This window comes from Venustampulla echinocandica (genome assembly GCF_003357145.1).
Source record: "Venustampulla echinocandica strain BP 5553 chromosome Unknown scaffold_1, whole genome shotgun sequence".
Taxonomy (NCBI): Eukaryota; Fungi; Ascomycota; class Leotiomycetes; order Helotiales; family Pleuroascaceae; genus Venustampulla; species Venustampulla echinocandica.
The window spans coordinates 656,883-671,149 of record NW_022474206.1 but is presented as its reverse complement, the minus strand read 5'-3'; the positions used below and the strand labels follow the sequence as shown (position 1 = coordinate 671,149).

The window sequence follows — 14,267 nt, the reverse complement described above, 5'->3', positions numbered from 1 at the left end:
CGGTGGTCAAAATATAGAATAGATCATGTACAGGCGAATAATAAAGAGCCTGAGTAGCTAGATTGTTACCTGCCAGTGCTTGGTTGCGGGTAGCCTTTCGGAATGTACATTAGGTAGTTATAAGTTGTGCGACTCAGAGTCTATATATTCTCATTGAGTTTCTGCAAGTGAACAAATTCAAATTCGACCTAAAACATAGTACACCTTAGAAAAGAGCCCTTGATGCGCCATCCAAGACTCCTTCCCCCGATATGGATGAACATGCATACAGCTTGTCCGCCTTCATCTCAATACAATATACGCCTTTAGTGCAGGTACCGCCCCTTCAGCTGGATTGCGATTAGGACTATGAGCCACTGTCCATAATCGAGACCATTTGGTCATCCTCTATCACGGCGTGGTAATCGTTTCCCCAGGTTCTGTGGAGGATCAGTTTAGCATCGCCTCGTCTGCAGGTTTCTAGAGGGCAAGTTCGAGGACGGAACACCATGGTTCAAGACGAAAAGCTAGGGAAGTGCCCTATCTTTGAATGGCCTGACTTACTGGACTTGTTCGAGAATTTTCGCAGGCGCATTGGCAGCGAAGCCCCTGTACTAACGGTTAGACACCACATATCCGTAGTAGAGGTAAATGGGGTTCTTTACTTTATGAGCTGGTACTCATGGGTGATTACCCCTCCAGCAGCCTTGATAGCGTCTTTTGCCTGATCCACGATGCTATCGGGGGTGTCGTCTGGATAGGAGACAATGACGGCCTTCAGTGGCATGGTTACACCCAGTGCCACCGCCACGAGCGCAGGGAAAATGAGGAGTGAGAACTTCATAATGGTTAAGTTTTCAGTTCTTCTAAGTAGGTATGAAGTATGGTTTGGTTTGATGAGCGAAACGAAAACCTGGATGGTACGAGTAGCAACAGGTCGGGAGACTCATATTAATAGCCTCTTGGTGATGACGAAGGATCAAGTAGGATCAAGTAGGATCATGGTGGCCTCAGGCATAAATAATCACTGCTGGGGCACAGCCTCCCTGTTAGCTCTGCACGTGATCTGTATTTCAAAACAGGCGTCCCCAGCCACACCTTACCTAATCCTTGGACCTTAGTACCTCGAAAAGGGAACCACCTCTGTTCTTCGCACCATTCTACGATCGACAATCCTCCCTTACCGCAACAAATTCTACCCTCCTCCCAGCAGAGACACGGCAGTCTGTTTTCTTCCGTACGGGCGACGTTTGGATATAGCCCGCATCACGACCTTTTTTGTTGTGGGATTCTGGGGTTGCGTCGAGGCGGTTGGGCAAACAGTGCAAGGCAGGACCGAGTGGCAATCGCAGAGCAAAACTGAAGGCGAGGTGGCCATCGGTGGATTGGCAGTCAAATACACAATACCTGTTCTCACAGAGTGAATGCAATTGCGTGGATCTAGTTAGCTGCTGTTGAAAAAGCTCTTTTTTTTCGTGGTCTCAGAAGTGTGGTGGATGGAGAGACAAAGACATTTTCCTTGTGGAAGCTTTTGCCCAGATCATCTCACACGCAGTCTCCCCTTTCCTTCGACTCAGACTCTCCATTAGCCCATGATGAATTCCGACATATCTGCAGATGTGGCGGAGGATTTCCGACAGGCACTTCTCGACCTGACTATGAATTCGCGATATGAGATCAGCAATCTAACTGTCATCGCAAGGGAAAACACAGAGCATGCGTACGCCATCTCGGAGGCCCTAAAGAACCATATCAAGCAGGTAGGGTAGACTTCTCTTTTGCCTTCTACTAGATATACTAGTAATCATATGTTTATGTTTATGTGGTGTCTTGATTGCGTAACAATGATCTAAGTCCTTTACTTACACTTGTCAGACTTCGCCGCAGAAGAAACTTCCCGCATTCTACGTCCTCGACTCTGTTGTGAAGAATGTTGGCACCCCTTACACCATCTTCCTCTCCCGTGGACTCTATTCGACTTTTATGGAAGCATACGCGTTGGTGGACACGAATGTTCGGAGAAAGATGGATGAGATGCTGAAGACTTGGAAAGAGCCAGTCCCAGGGGCGTTGGATACGCGACCAGTCTTTCCACGCGACGTCACGAGTCCCATCGAAAATGCATTGATCAAGGCCAGAACATCTGCAGTGCAAGCTCACAATGAGTATCTTCGAAACCAGCAACAGGTCTTGGGTCGTGGACGGCCAGGTGCGCCCCAGGTTCCTCATCGCGATACACCTACACCTCCGAATACATACCGGCAGCAAGCTCAACCTGTTGTTCCACCACATCAGAATACATATCGACAGCCTCCTCAGGTTCCCATCCCCCCCCCCCAAAATACATATCGACCAGCACCTCCAGCTCCAGCCCCAACACCCCCAAATCCGTACTCGCAGCCACCTCAAGCTGCCATTACCACGCCTCTAAATACATACCAACAATCTAATCAGCCTCCAATTGCACAACCTCCCAATTATACCCACCCACAAGCTGCGGCAAGTAGCCTGCTGGAGCGATTACGAGCTTCAGGCTTGCTGCCCCCAACACAATCAGCAGCCTCATCAGGAAGCATTGCTTCTGGAATTCCTGCCACCACAAGACCAGCATTTTCGACCCCACCCGCATTTACGAATACCCCTCCAGTTGTCAACATACCCCCGCCTGTCAGCCTACCTCCATTTACTAACACACCGGCTCCCATAATGGGAGAACTACCCAATGACGCCGACCTGAGAAACCCTCTATCGCTGAGAATGCCCCGGCCCCATTTAATCTCTCGTCTATATGCAAACCTCGGCGCACCATGTACGCAATGCGGACGCCGCTTTAGACCCGACGAAGAAGGGAGGAAGAAGAAGACTGCCCATATGGATTGGCATTTCAAAGTTCATCAACGTATGAGGGAATCAGAAAAGAAAGGACAGGGCCGGAGTTGGTATGTGGATGAACTGGTAAGTTTCTTATTCTACGTGATTTTGTTGATGCTCATTTGTTTTAGGATTGGATCAACTCCCGTGAAGTAGAGGACGATCAAAATGTGGACGTCGGAGAGAGTAGGAACGGTGCTGGTGTTGCTGGCCCTGGCGCACCCAGCAAGCCGGAATTACAGTATATACCTGCCCCGGACGACCCTACGCTTGCAAGTAGTGTTTGCCCTATTTGTCAAGAGAAGTTCGAATCAAAATGGCTCGATAGCGCCCAAGAATGGGTCTGGATGGATGCCAAAAAGATTGGAGAGAGGATATTTCATGCTAGCTGTTACGCTGAGGTGACGAAGGATTTGAGCAAAGTGCTAAAAGGGGCTACTCCGGAGCCTGTGCTGGGAAAACGGAAGGCTGAAGTGAGCAACTTATTATCCCTATCCTTTAATGTACCAGCTAACCGGCGTCTAGGATGATCATATTACGCTACGGTCTAAAATAAAATCGGAACCTTTCCCTTGAAGTTAGCCGTGCCCATAAGTCGAGGAGGATATAGACGCCGTAACGGCCAGGGGCAATCCTCCATATTCACACCATAGCATCGGAGTTAGCGACATAATGACTTGTTAATACCACCATAAGCAAGATAAAACAAATACAAAGATAAATCTATACTGCCTACCAGACCTTCGTAGTAATTTTGTCAACCTAGTTTAGTGAAAAAGCCCCTGCCTCTAGTGACCACCTAGACAGGTATCTATACACGTGATGTTAGTATTTTTGTCCTCAGGCAAGTATTCAGGGAACTCTAAATTTCTGATTGGGTCGCTTAGAATGGCTCCCACACAGAAAGTTACTGCGAACTTTCCGAATCTCGAATTCAAGATCGCGAGACGACCCAAACTTTACAACTCAACTCCAAGAACTTGACGTTTCAGTCTCCGCTCAACCCGCGGTTAAAGTGATTGATTCTCCTGTTCATCCCAAATAACAAATTCTACATGTAAGTCATTGCCCATCTGCGGCGCGCAGTTTTCTTATGCCCCTCAATCTCACAGCTCACCTAAGATTACCATTCCCTGGGCGCCTGTATGCTAACTATCCTTCCGTCTAGCCATCAAAATGAAGCACCTCGCAGCTTACCTCCTTCTCTCCATCGGCGGCAAGACCTCGCCTGCCGCGAAGGACATCAAGTCCGTTCTCGACTCTGTTGGAATTGAGGCTGATGCCGACCGCGTCAACGCTCTCATCTCCGAGCTTGAGGGCAAGGACCTCCAGGAGGTATGCAGACATTCAAAGCTAGAAGTGCGCGAGGAATTGTGCTAAGAACTATATAGTTGATCGCTGAGGGCTCAAGCAAGTTGGCTTCCGTCCCATCTGGTGGTGCTGGTGGTGCTGCTCCAGCTGCTGGCGGTGCTGCCGCCGCTGGTGGCGCTGCTGAGGAGGCCGCCGAGGAGAAGGTCGAGGGTATGTTATATCAGCTGGTTGAAATGCTAGAGGACGCCACTAACATTCATCATAGAGAAGGAAGAGTCCGACGAGGACATGGGCTTCGGTCTCTTCGACTAAGAAGTTTATTGACGTTATTATGGATTCGATGCCCTTTTTACCGAAATTCAGGTGGTCAAGGCTTCAGGAAGGGGTTGTGCGGGCTTTGCCTGTCAAGTGCATGTCATGGGAGTCAAGGATCTGATTTTGCGGGTCTACTCATGAAGGAATGCCAATCATGCATGCTAGATAGTGCAATAAAGACGTGCTTCTTCCAAGTTGGCTTTGTGTCTGTTACCGTAAGAATGTGATTCTGATTGTGACTGTATACTGTATGCTATATACTGAATAAGACCAATTTCATTCAGTAAGAAGTGGCTGCGGCAAAAATATCTCCTACTACTACGTACGGTATGTCGCTGCGAATAAAAGCTTACACAATGTGACCAAAGGAAACCACTTAAAAGACCTGCTTCTTGATGGATATAAAATGCCTACATATTTACCTATACAGAGTACTTGAAGTTATAACTTTCCTGCATACTCATTGGCCAATACTACTTGATTTTAACAGTATGTGGGGCCCATAGGTAAAGCCCTACCACCAAAATATTTCGCGCTAAGTGGAGCTAAGCGAGATCTCTTCAACTTCCAACAACCGAAACTTTGAAAATCGAACCTCATCGCCAACTCTTGCCTTTCGACCCAGCATCGAAAAGCACATCACCGACCGCAATCATGGCTGACGAATACGTGCGTATCAATACCTTTCCCTTCTATTAGCCTGCAGACCCAGACGTTCTTCCAACAACCTGCTAACCCATACTCACCTGCAGAACGCCGAGGAGGCCGCCGAGATCAAGAGAAAGAGAACGTTCAGAAAGTTTTCCTACCGTGGAATTGATCTTGATCAGTACGCTTCCCTCCGCAACCGCTGAAAGAATTCAAAGGGGATCTTTCTTTTTCGCAAAAAAAAGACAAGCTAACCCTCTATTCTTCTCCGATCAACAGACTCCTCGATCTCTCCTCCGATCAACTCCGCGATGTCGTCCACGCCCGTGCCCGCCGTCGGTTCAACCGTGGCTTGAAGCGCAAGCCTATGGGTCTCATCAAGAAGCTCCGCAAGTCGAAGCAGGAGGCCAAGCCAAATGAGAAGCCCGACCTCGTCAAGACGCACCTGCGTAACATGATTGTCGTGCCTGAGATGATTGGCAGCGTCATCGGTATCTACTCCGGCAAGGAGTTCAACCAGGTCGAGATCAAGCCTGAGATGGTTGGTCATTATTTGGGAGAATTCTCTATCTCTTAGTACGTACCCCTATGTGCCCCAGATAGGTCGTGAAGGGAAATTAGCTAACCCCCGAAACCAGCCACCCTGTCAAGCACGGAAGACCCGGTATCGGTGCTACCCACTCTTCGCGTTTCATTCCACTCAAGTAAAATGGACATTTTGTCGGGTTGGTTTTTGCGGGGTGTAATGGGGAATTACATAGGGCTGCATTTGCGTCTCTGCCACAGTTAGCAGATATCGGCGAATCGCAAACAATGAATGAGATCTTTACATCCTCGTCCCCTTGTTTTTCCATGTGTAGATGTCGTCTTATCTATCTTCTGTTTGATCCATAAAGTTAAGGCTCGACAAAATCACACCTGGAGCATGGAATCCCCATCACCGTACTCAAGTCATCTCGATCCGGAACAATCCCGCCGCACCCCCTCCATTCAATTCTTCTTCTAACCCCCAATGTCCAAATCACCAACAACCTAGCCTAGAAGCCTTTAAATCAGGGACTGTGGAAGTAAATTCTCTCGTAAAGTTAAATTTGTATCTATTTAACTTCACCAAGGTAGGATAGGATCCTCTCTTCTTGGCCCATCGATTTCAGTGGTTTAACCGCCATATACGGTTCTCTGCAACATAACTATTGCAACATAACTACGATCATCATAGACCACTTCCCCCTTCTCCACTCGTCACTACCGCTGCCTCTTCCCGCGCCACGGGCATGGAATCGCGTTACAAAATGCTTCCTAAATAATGAAATACCCATTCCAAGCTACATTCCTCCGCCCTAGGTCCGGTAAATCTATATCCCCTAACTAAACCAAAAGAAAACGCTTATAGGTAGCATTAAATCAGAGGGAGAATAAATCTTACTCTTAAGGAGAGCTGTGCTATAATATATTTTGTGATGTTAGGTCGACCAAGCTTGTATTGCTTTATCATTGGTCTATCTTACTTCTATGGAGCGAATCTTCACAACCAACATACGTCCAACTAGTAGATCCCGATTGGCTAAATATTTTCATTTATAGGGCAATCACAACAACGTACCATTCACAAACTATTCCGAAACAGTATCAAGGGAAATTCGATACGGAACGTCTTTGAATATGATAATTTATTATAATGATATAGTTTTTGTTTTATTCTGAATACCGTGAATACATCTTTAACCCTCGATGGGACAATAAGTGCTCAATTGCTCAAGTCCATATGGCATCCAACACGCCAAAGAAAGTCATCGCAGCGATAGATCAGTTAAGAGATATTACCCACTGCATATAACTCACTCTATCTATAGCAACCAACATTAATGAATGGGCCACAAATACCCGGGTTTCGTCCTCTGTAGACTTAGCATTTCAAAAAAAAATCCTAATGATGCTTTGCGCATGTAAGGTAGGCCATAAAGGGGATCTGGTAGAATTTCCGACCATTCGCTGACCGGTACTAAAAGATGTATGAAGCCAACGCTGGATTTGTAGAAGAGAATTTTATTTTTGCTATAAAACAACGCAATGTTATTACTGGCACAATGTGTGAATTCGGTCAGTAGCAGTAAAGCAAACCAACTTCAATGCAGAACATCTGTTGATGTCTGAAGAGCGAGGATATGCTGTTTTCTGATCGGATCACGTCTCTGCCACCCGAGGGAACAACTGAATTATGGAGGATCTGCAAAAAGAATACCGCGGAAGGGAAAACCAAAGGAACTCGCAACCATGACGCAAGGGGTAACAGGCTGGCTTTTCTCTGCATAACGCCTGCCTATAAATCACGGGATCATTTATTGTCCCGGGTTTCTCCATTCTCTCCGATGAGACCGATCAACAAAAGCAAATGCTCCAAAATAACATCTTTGAAATACAATGGGGAATTGAATGTAGAGCAGGTTTGAGAATTCTCGAAATTCAGAAACGACGTAGCTCCAACTAATTGGTATGATATCGTGCGTTGAATCTGCCTCAAGACTCCGCGTACTTAGGGTGTGACGAAGTGAAGTTCGGATAAATAGGGCACTGCCAATGACGACCATTGCTGATCAACTGACGGAAACAAGTCGAAAGGCTTCAGTTGTCGCCATAGTTCAAATTTTCGGTGTAAACATTTTCCTCGCCGGCAGCATGATCATCCCCATTTGTTGCACTAGCATTATGCTGGTCTGGCAACAGCCCCTTCTCCTTGAGGTACTTGATGGATTTGAGAATGGTCAAATCATCCTTTGCAGTGTCGCTCAGAATGAGGCGCTGAGCGAGTGTCATCTTGCCACCGTTGGCTTCCTTGTCCCTCAAAGCTTGATTGCGAACCTCCTGATCGTGAACGAAACGACACTTGCCCTTCTTACCGCATGTACCACCAGTCGAAAAGTATTTGCAGTGACGCTGAAGCTGTGCTTTTGGTGGAGGAGGAACGCGCATGGGGCCATTGTTGCGGGATGACATGGTCTCTGGTTCGGATTCCTCGCTAGAAGAACCTTCAGATTCTTCATCGCTCACTTGACCTCGGTCCTCATCGCCTTCATCACCATTGTCACGCTTGCGCTTCGCACCAGACATGTTGCGTTCAAGTTTCTCGAGTTCGAGTCTTAGCTTTTCGGCTTTTCTCTGTTGTCGCTCAAGCTTCGACTCGCCCTCTTTCTCTTTGGCCTGCTGATTCTTGCTCTTATTTTCTTGGTTTTGCTCACGGCGCAGACGGAGTTCTTCAGCGGCAGCTTCTCTACGAGCTTTCGTAGGGAATCGGGACTTTCGCTCCTGGAGCCAAGCCTCAAGATCAGCAGGCAGTCTATGTAATGTTAGCTAGAAGAACTAATCTCCCACTCGTAAAAGAACGTACTGTGGCGTATCTGGTCCAAGCAAAGTAACAAGACGAGCCTCTTCATCAACATCGTCGACTTCATCGTCGCTTGAATCGTGATCAACCCCATTTGGTGTAAGACCAAGAGTGTTTGTTCTACGCTTCTTCTTTTTCTTGCCATTAAGATCTGCACCTGCAGGCTTATGGAAGTTCTCTGAGGAAGCTCTCTGGCCATTAGGATGACGATTGTCGCGGCCGCGGTGTGAGAAATCACCACGACCTCTGCCTCTAAAATTCATACTGCCTCTGCCACGATGGGGGCCAGAGTTGAAGGGATTGGGATCAAGTGGTGGACGCTGTCCTCCTCCATGCAGAAAGTTCTGCGGTGGATAACCTTGATAGGTAGGCTGATTAAATGGAACAGGAGGGCTGTGATGATTTGCATACTGTGGGGAAAAGGAAGGACTCGCTTGAGCCAGGTGGCCGCCTCGCTCATTGTCAAACCCCATGCGAATTGGGGGGCCCATCAAAGGGACTTCATGACCTCCTCGACCACTATTGAAACCGCCACGACCACGACCGCGATTATTAAACTGTGGCGGGCTGTGCTGTGGTGGACCAGACCACTGAGGTGGCTGGTTGGGATTGGGGGGCACACTGTGACCATAAGGAGGCTGCTGAGCATTCTGAAATTGCGGAGTTTGCTGCGGACCATACTGTGGTGGTTGATTATAGCCTTGAGGGGCGTAATTGGGATGATAGTTCTGTGCAGACAAAGGAGCCGGAACGGGACCTGGTTGCATCGGAGGTTGCTGGGGATGTTGCTGAGGTCCATGATGCTGCGGCCCATGGGACTGCTGATGTTGATCAGACTGCCACTGATGTCCAGGGCCCGGGCCTGGATAGCCATTAGCAGGACCAGGACCTTGATGGCCTTGTGGACCTGGAGCTTGGGGACCTATGTAAGGAGCAGGATTTTGCGGACCGCTGGGACCATTGTAACCTGCTGGCGGGCCTTGCTGAAGCTGATGAGGGCCTTGTGGTTGAGGAGGGCCATTGTAGCCGGTAGGAGGATGGTTGTATGGTGATGGCGCGTGAAAATCACCTCGTCCGCCCTGGCTGCCACCCCTTCCGCCTCGCGGAGCTCCACCACCTCGGGGCTGCTGGTATTGCGGCTGCTGAGCGTATCCGTACTGAGGATGTTGCTGCTGGTGGGGAGGCTGATTCGAGGGAGGAGGACCTGGGGGAGGCGGAGGAGGTGGAGGGAAGTTGTATTGCTGGGCTCCCGACATCTTATGAGGCTGGCCACGACTACCACGACGACCTCGAGGTAGAAGTACTCCCGAGTTTGTAAGACCAGTGGTGATGGAACGAGATGTGAGATGGCGGCGATGCGCAGATGAAGCTGTATTTATGAATGAGCAAAACGAGTCGGCCTGATATCCAAAAAGAAGGAGGAGTTGGGGATGAGAACCGGAGCGTGTTGAATAAGGAAAGAAAGTCGCAACTTGCCTGCCGTTTTGGATGTTTGAGATGCAGCACGTGCACGGACCATTGTCAGTCAGATCACGTGGCTTAGGCGTGGTCATAAAGTAAGGTACCTAGGTACGTAAGCGACTTTTCCTTGAGTCTAAAGTGGACGTGAAGCTATTCAAGACTTTGCATGAAGAGACTTCCCACTGAACCACTGGTGTTGTTGTTGTTGTTGAGTCGCGGCGTTGGGCTTGTGGAAATCCTGTCAAGGCTGAAGATTTTATTTGAACGATTAATCCATCTTTGAGGACAATAGAAAAGCTCTCAGGTGGTGAATCATAGTGGAAAAACATTGACAGGATCGTGAGCGAGTCACGTGGGGATCAGTTTTGAACAATTTTGTACGGAGCTGTGAATTTTGATTCGGCAACAAGTTATTTTATATCGTGGGGATCTATTCCGCCCAGACGCCCAGACGCCCAGAACCCAGCGAGGAGGAACTACGTCTAATAAAATATGTTCATCTTGGTAAAACTCCATCCCATCACTGTCGTCAAAGAAACGCAGAGCTGACCCTCTTCGTAATATAGACTAAGATCGCGGACCTGGTCCAAATAACACCGGAAGACTTCGACAAAGAAGCCTCCCAGGCAATCGAAGACAACATCAACGCAAAGTATGCCAACCGCGTGATCCAGAAGATAGGGCTCTGCATTTGCCTCTACGATCTTCTGTCCGCATCCGAGGGGTTGATCGGCCATGGGACTGGGCTTGTTAATGTCAATGGTACGCCTAAACCATATCCTAACTCAACTTATGATTTCATAGCTGACATATATTGTCTGCTTGTCACAGTGGAATTCCGCCTCATCATATTCAGACCGTTCAAACATGAAGTTATACTTGGGAAGATCAGTAGCGCTACGCCTCAGGGAATAAGAAGTATGCATCCTTGCGAATAAAATAATTTTCGTATGGCTATATCGAAGTAACTAACAAACCCCTAATAGTCCGAACAAATTTCTTCGACGAGATTTTCGTCCCAGCGGAGCGGCTTCCCGAGGGTGCTTCATTGTTCGTCACTCCCTTCCGCGCCCAAGAATTTCCTCTGCTGACACCCCGCAAACAGCAATGATAAAGAGCAAGTCTTCACCTGGGAAACCGAGGGCGCTCTCTTATACTACGATAACCATGAAACGGTGCGTTTCCGTGTTGAGGACGAGCACTGGCATGACCAAGCCCCCACCAAGCCCGGAAATGAGGAGCAGGAAACCAAGAAGATGAGTCCGTTTACGCTTACGGCTAGTATGGAGGATTCGGGGATGGGGCCTTGTTTGTGGTGGGATGGGGATGATGAGGAGGGCGAGGAGGAGATGGAGGAGTAGGGGTGGCTTGGATAGAGATGTATGGAGGCGTTATTAGGATCGTGGAAGTGCTCATAGATGGCTGGGATACTGCTGGCATGTTCTTTTATATGTCTGAATATACCAGTTGGCGTTGGGGAGTTAGAGAGTGGGCCAGTGGGAAAAGTGTATATACTCACCCACTCTGTACGAAGTATGCGACCAAGAATAACATTTAAAACTCCCTGTAACTGTGCCGCAGAGAGTTCGTCAAGGGGTTTTTCTTTTTACTTGGCAGCAACTTCGTCACTACAACCTTTCCGCGCGACTGAAGTAAAGAGTTGAGAGTATAAAAACTTCGCATTTCTTCAAAAATTCATCTATAGACGACTATATTCGTCCCTAATAAAGAAAACACCATTCCGCAGAAAGATCTCGAGATACCTTTTGTATAAAAAAGAGGCGTATTGCCATTTTTGCAAAATGCTCAGATATGCACCAAACACCGAAAAAACGCCTCTATACCCCCACGAGCCCGATGTTATGCATCATGCATATGCTTAAAGCGTCGCCTGTCCGTTTACTCCGTTCAAGCCATTAGTGATCTTGGGCAGAACGACGGCCTTCTCCAGCGCCTGCAGCACATCCGCCTTCAAATCCTCTGCGTCCTCAATGCCGCAGCTAACTCTTACTAAATCATCAAAGACACCCACGGCCTCGCGGTCCTCTTTCGGAATACCAGAATGCGTCATGCTGCTGGGCACTTCAATCAGACTCTCGATTCCTCCTAGACTTTCGGCTAGGGTGAAGAGGGAGGTGGATTGACAGAACCGCTCGGCGGCAGCATGGCCACCTTTGATTCGGAATGAAAGCATACCACCGCCCATGCCGTTTCGGTGTTGCTTGATGGCGATTGCGCGATGAGGGTGCGAGTCGATACCGGGATAGTTGACGGAGATGACATGTGGAGAGGCTTCGAGGGCGTGGGCTACAGCTGTCGCATTGACGGTTGCCTCTCGCGCTCTCAGGTGCAGCGTCTTCAAACCTCTATGCGCGAGCCAGCTATCGAATGCAGAGGGCACTGCGCCAATTGCATTTTGCAAGAACCCCAATCTCTGCTTCATCTCGTCCGAGTTGAAAGCCGCAACGCCCATAACGACATCCGAGTGGCCATTGATGTACTTGGTAACTGAGTGCACCACGATATCCGCGCCATGGTCGAGAGGGTTCTGCACATATGGGCTCAGGAATGTATTGTCGACCACAACCTTAATGCCATGCTCATGGGCCTGCGACGCGACAGCCCTGATATCCACCAGCCGCAGAGTCGGGTTGGAGGGGGTCTCAATCCATATCAACTTCGTCTCCGACGTAATATGATCTCGAATATCGACCTCGATCTCGGGCGTGAATGTGACCTTCACCCCGTGCGCCTTCGCCACCTGGGTGAAGTATCTATGTGTTCCTCCATACACGTCGCTCACGCTGATGACATGGCTCCCCGCTGCCAGGCTTTGCAGGATGATAGCGGTGGTCGCCGAGCCGGAGGCGAATGCCAGGGCGTATTTGGCATTCTCAATCGCTGCGACGGCAGTCTCGAAGTTGTCGCGGTTGGGGTTTGAGGACCGGCTGTACTCGTATATGCCGACGGGCTTGCCGACACTGGTTTGGGCGAATGTGGTACTGAGGGAGATGGGCTCGATAACAGCGCCTGTAGAAGGATCGTGAGGGGCTCCGGCATGAACAGCGAGAGTGCCAAAACGGTGGACTGGAGAGGGAGCCCGTGGAGGAGTCTCAATGGGGTGATCGGTAAATGTCATCTTGAAGATTGTTTTGTGAAGATCGTGAGGGAAAATTGGGTGCGGGGTTGTTTGCTGTCTAGGTTGGGTTGGGTTTTTTCCGACCAGGACGAGATTTCTGGGGGATGGAGGGGTAGAGGGCAACAGCCACTTCTTTAATACGATATGGCTACTGGTACGTGAAAAAGAGAAGAAGGGATTGCAATGGCAAAGGTTCCAAGAGCGAAAAAGGTAACTCAAGGGTCCTTTTATACATGCAGTTAGGTAAGGCGTATTGCAAGAAGAAGGTGATGAGTGTTAGTGATTGATAATTCATTCATTCGCCTTGGACTCGAGACTGGCAAAGAGGCTAAACTGCTTTCGGCGCTTAACAAAGGCGGTAAGACCCGAGCACGCCATCGTTACGGGAAGGTGTTTATTTAGAGTTATAGAGAGAGTAGTTGAGTGGCTAAGGGGACGGGTTCTGTACCATGCTGGTCCCTTATGCTGTGCGAGTTGCTGGGTGATCAGACTTGGTTGACAAGCAAGATTTATAACACGGTTCTTCAAGCGAGACAAAAGATAAAAAGCCGGCACGATTTGTCAATCGCGGGGTTAAATGTATCGCCAGGGCGTCTTGGCGCATAATTCAAGACCTTTAAGCCGAACGGATCTGCTAAACCGGGGTTCACAGTATAAAAATAGAGTTGCTGACATATCATCTGCCTCCACATATATTCGCGGTTGGCCTCCCTGCCTTTCGACACACGCAAACAATACTCGAGTCCTCCGTATTGCTTAGAGGCATTAAGAGGACAGACACATAGCAATCAATACCAAAGGTGTAATCATTGGTTTCGATCAGGTAGGCTCTTCCCGTTGAACGCCGCTTGCCGGGCTTCTAGACTGCTTTATGTTGGTCAACAATGACGGAGGACCCGCCGCCGGCGATAGCATCATAGCATGACAACAAGGTATACTATTGCGCAACAAGGCGAACCTTGGCTCCGCAATTACGAGGATATCTACTTTTCTAGAAGGTTGACTTCGTCCTTACCACGATTACGCCCGCTTGGTATGACTACTTCTCTTTCTCGCACGCAATCGAACAGTAGCATTCTTGGCCGCGACGACATCATTTGTTGGAACCTCCATCAATTTTTATCATAATAAGTACGTTCGTTGCACCGCAATGCGGAGACC

At 48.7% G+C, this 14,267-nt stretch overlaps 7 protein-coding genes across 7 annotated transcripts; 4 read left to right on the top strand and 3 right to left on the bottom strand.

Moving 5' to 3' along the window:
- Positions 1-346: 346 nt before the first annotated feature.
- On the bottom strand, positions 347-823 carry BP5553_02754 (Uncharacterized protein; the record flags this gene model as incomplete). The annotated part of the gene is made up of 3 exons (XM_032011377.1): positions 347-419; positions 544-588; positions 645-823. 3 exons carry the CDS (start codon positions 821-823, stop codon positions 347-349), a joined length of 297 nt encoding a protein of 98 aa, XP_031871070.1.
- Positions 824-1,574: 751 nt separating this feature from the next.
- On the top strand, positions 1,575-3,426 carry BP5553_02753 (uncharacterized protein; the record flags this gene model as incomplete). The annotated part of the gene is made up of 4 exons (XM_032011376.1): positions 1,575-1,739; positions 1,855-2,934; positions 2,982-3,323; positions 3,376-3,426. The coding sequence occupies 4 exons, from the start codon at positions 1,575-1,577 to the stop codon at positions 3,424-3,426; spliced, it is 1,638 nt and encodes a 545-aa protein (XP_031871069.1).
- A 600-nt stretch (positions 3,427-4,026) lies between these two features.
- Positions 4,027-4,473, top strand: BP5553_02752 (Acidic cytosolic 60S ribosomal protein RplP2; the record flags this gene model as incomplete). The annotated part of the gene is made up of 3 exons (XM_032011375.1): positions 4,027-4,185; positions 4,242-4,371; positions 4,427-4,473. 3 exons carry the CDS (start codon positions 4,027-4,029, stop codon positions 4,471-4,473), a joined length of 336 nt encoding a protein of 111 aa, XP_031871068.1.
- Positions 4,474-5,130: 657 nt separating this feature from the next.
- On the top strand, positions 5,131-5,832 carry BP5553_02751 (Uncharacterized protein; the record flags this gene model as incomplete). Its single annotated transcript, XM_032011374.1, has 4 exons — positions 5,131-5,145; positions 5,229-5,305; positions 5,404-5,700; positions 5,763-5,832. The coding sequence occupies 4 exons, from the start codon at positions 5,131-5,133 to the stop codon at positions 5,830-5,832; spliced, it is 459 nt and encodes a 152-aa protein (XP_031871067.1).
- A 1,914-nt stretch (positions 5,833-7,746) lies between these two features.
- On the bottom strand, positions 7,747-9,762 carry BP5553_02750 (Uncharacterized protein; the record flags this gene model as incomplete). Its single annotated transcript, XM_032011373.1, has 2 exons — positions 7,747-8,458; positions 8,510-9,762. The coding sequence occupies 2 exons, from the start codon at positions 9,760-9,762 to the stop codon at positions 7,747-7,749; spliced, it is 1,965 nt and encodes a 654-aa protein (XP_031871066.1).
- Positions 9,763-10,459: 697 nt separating this feature from the next.
- BP5553_02749 (N-terminal, heterodimerization of RBP7 (RpoE)) lies at positions 10,460-11,328 on the top strand (the record flags this gene model as incomplete). Its single annotated transcript, XM_032011372.1, has 4 exons — positions 10,460-10,471; positions 10,534-10,885; positions 10,954-11,017; positions 11,073-11,328. The coding sequence occupies 4 exons, from the start codon at positions 10,460-10,462 to the stop codon at positions 11,326-11,328; spliced, it is 684 nt and encodes a 227-aa protein (XP_031871065.1).
- A 518-nt stretch (positions 11,329-11,846) lies between these two features.
- Positions 11,847-13,106, bottom strand: BP5553_02748 (PLP-dependent transferase; the record flags this gene model as incomplete). Its single annotated transcript, XM_032011371.1, has 1 exon — positions 11,847-13,106. One exon carries the CDS (start codon positions 13,104-13,106, stop codon positions 11,847-11,849), a length of 1,260 nt encoding a protein of 419 aa, XP_031871064.1.
- Positions 13,107-14,267: the final 1,161 nt, after the last annotated feature.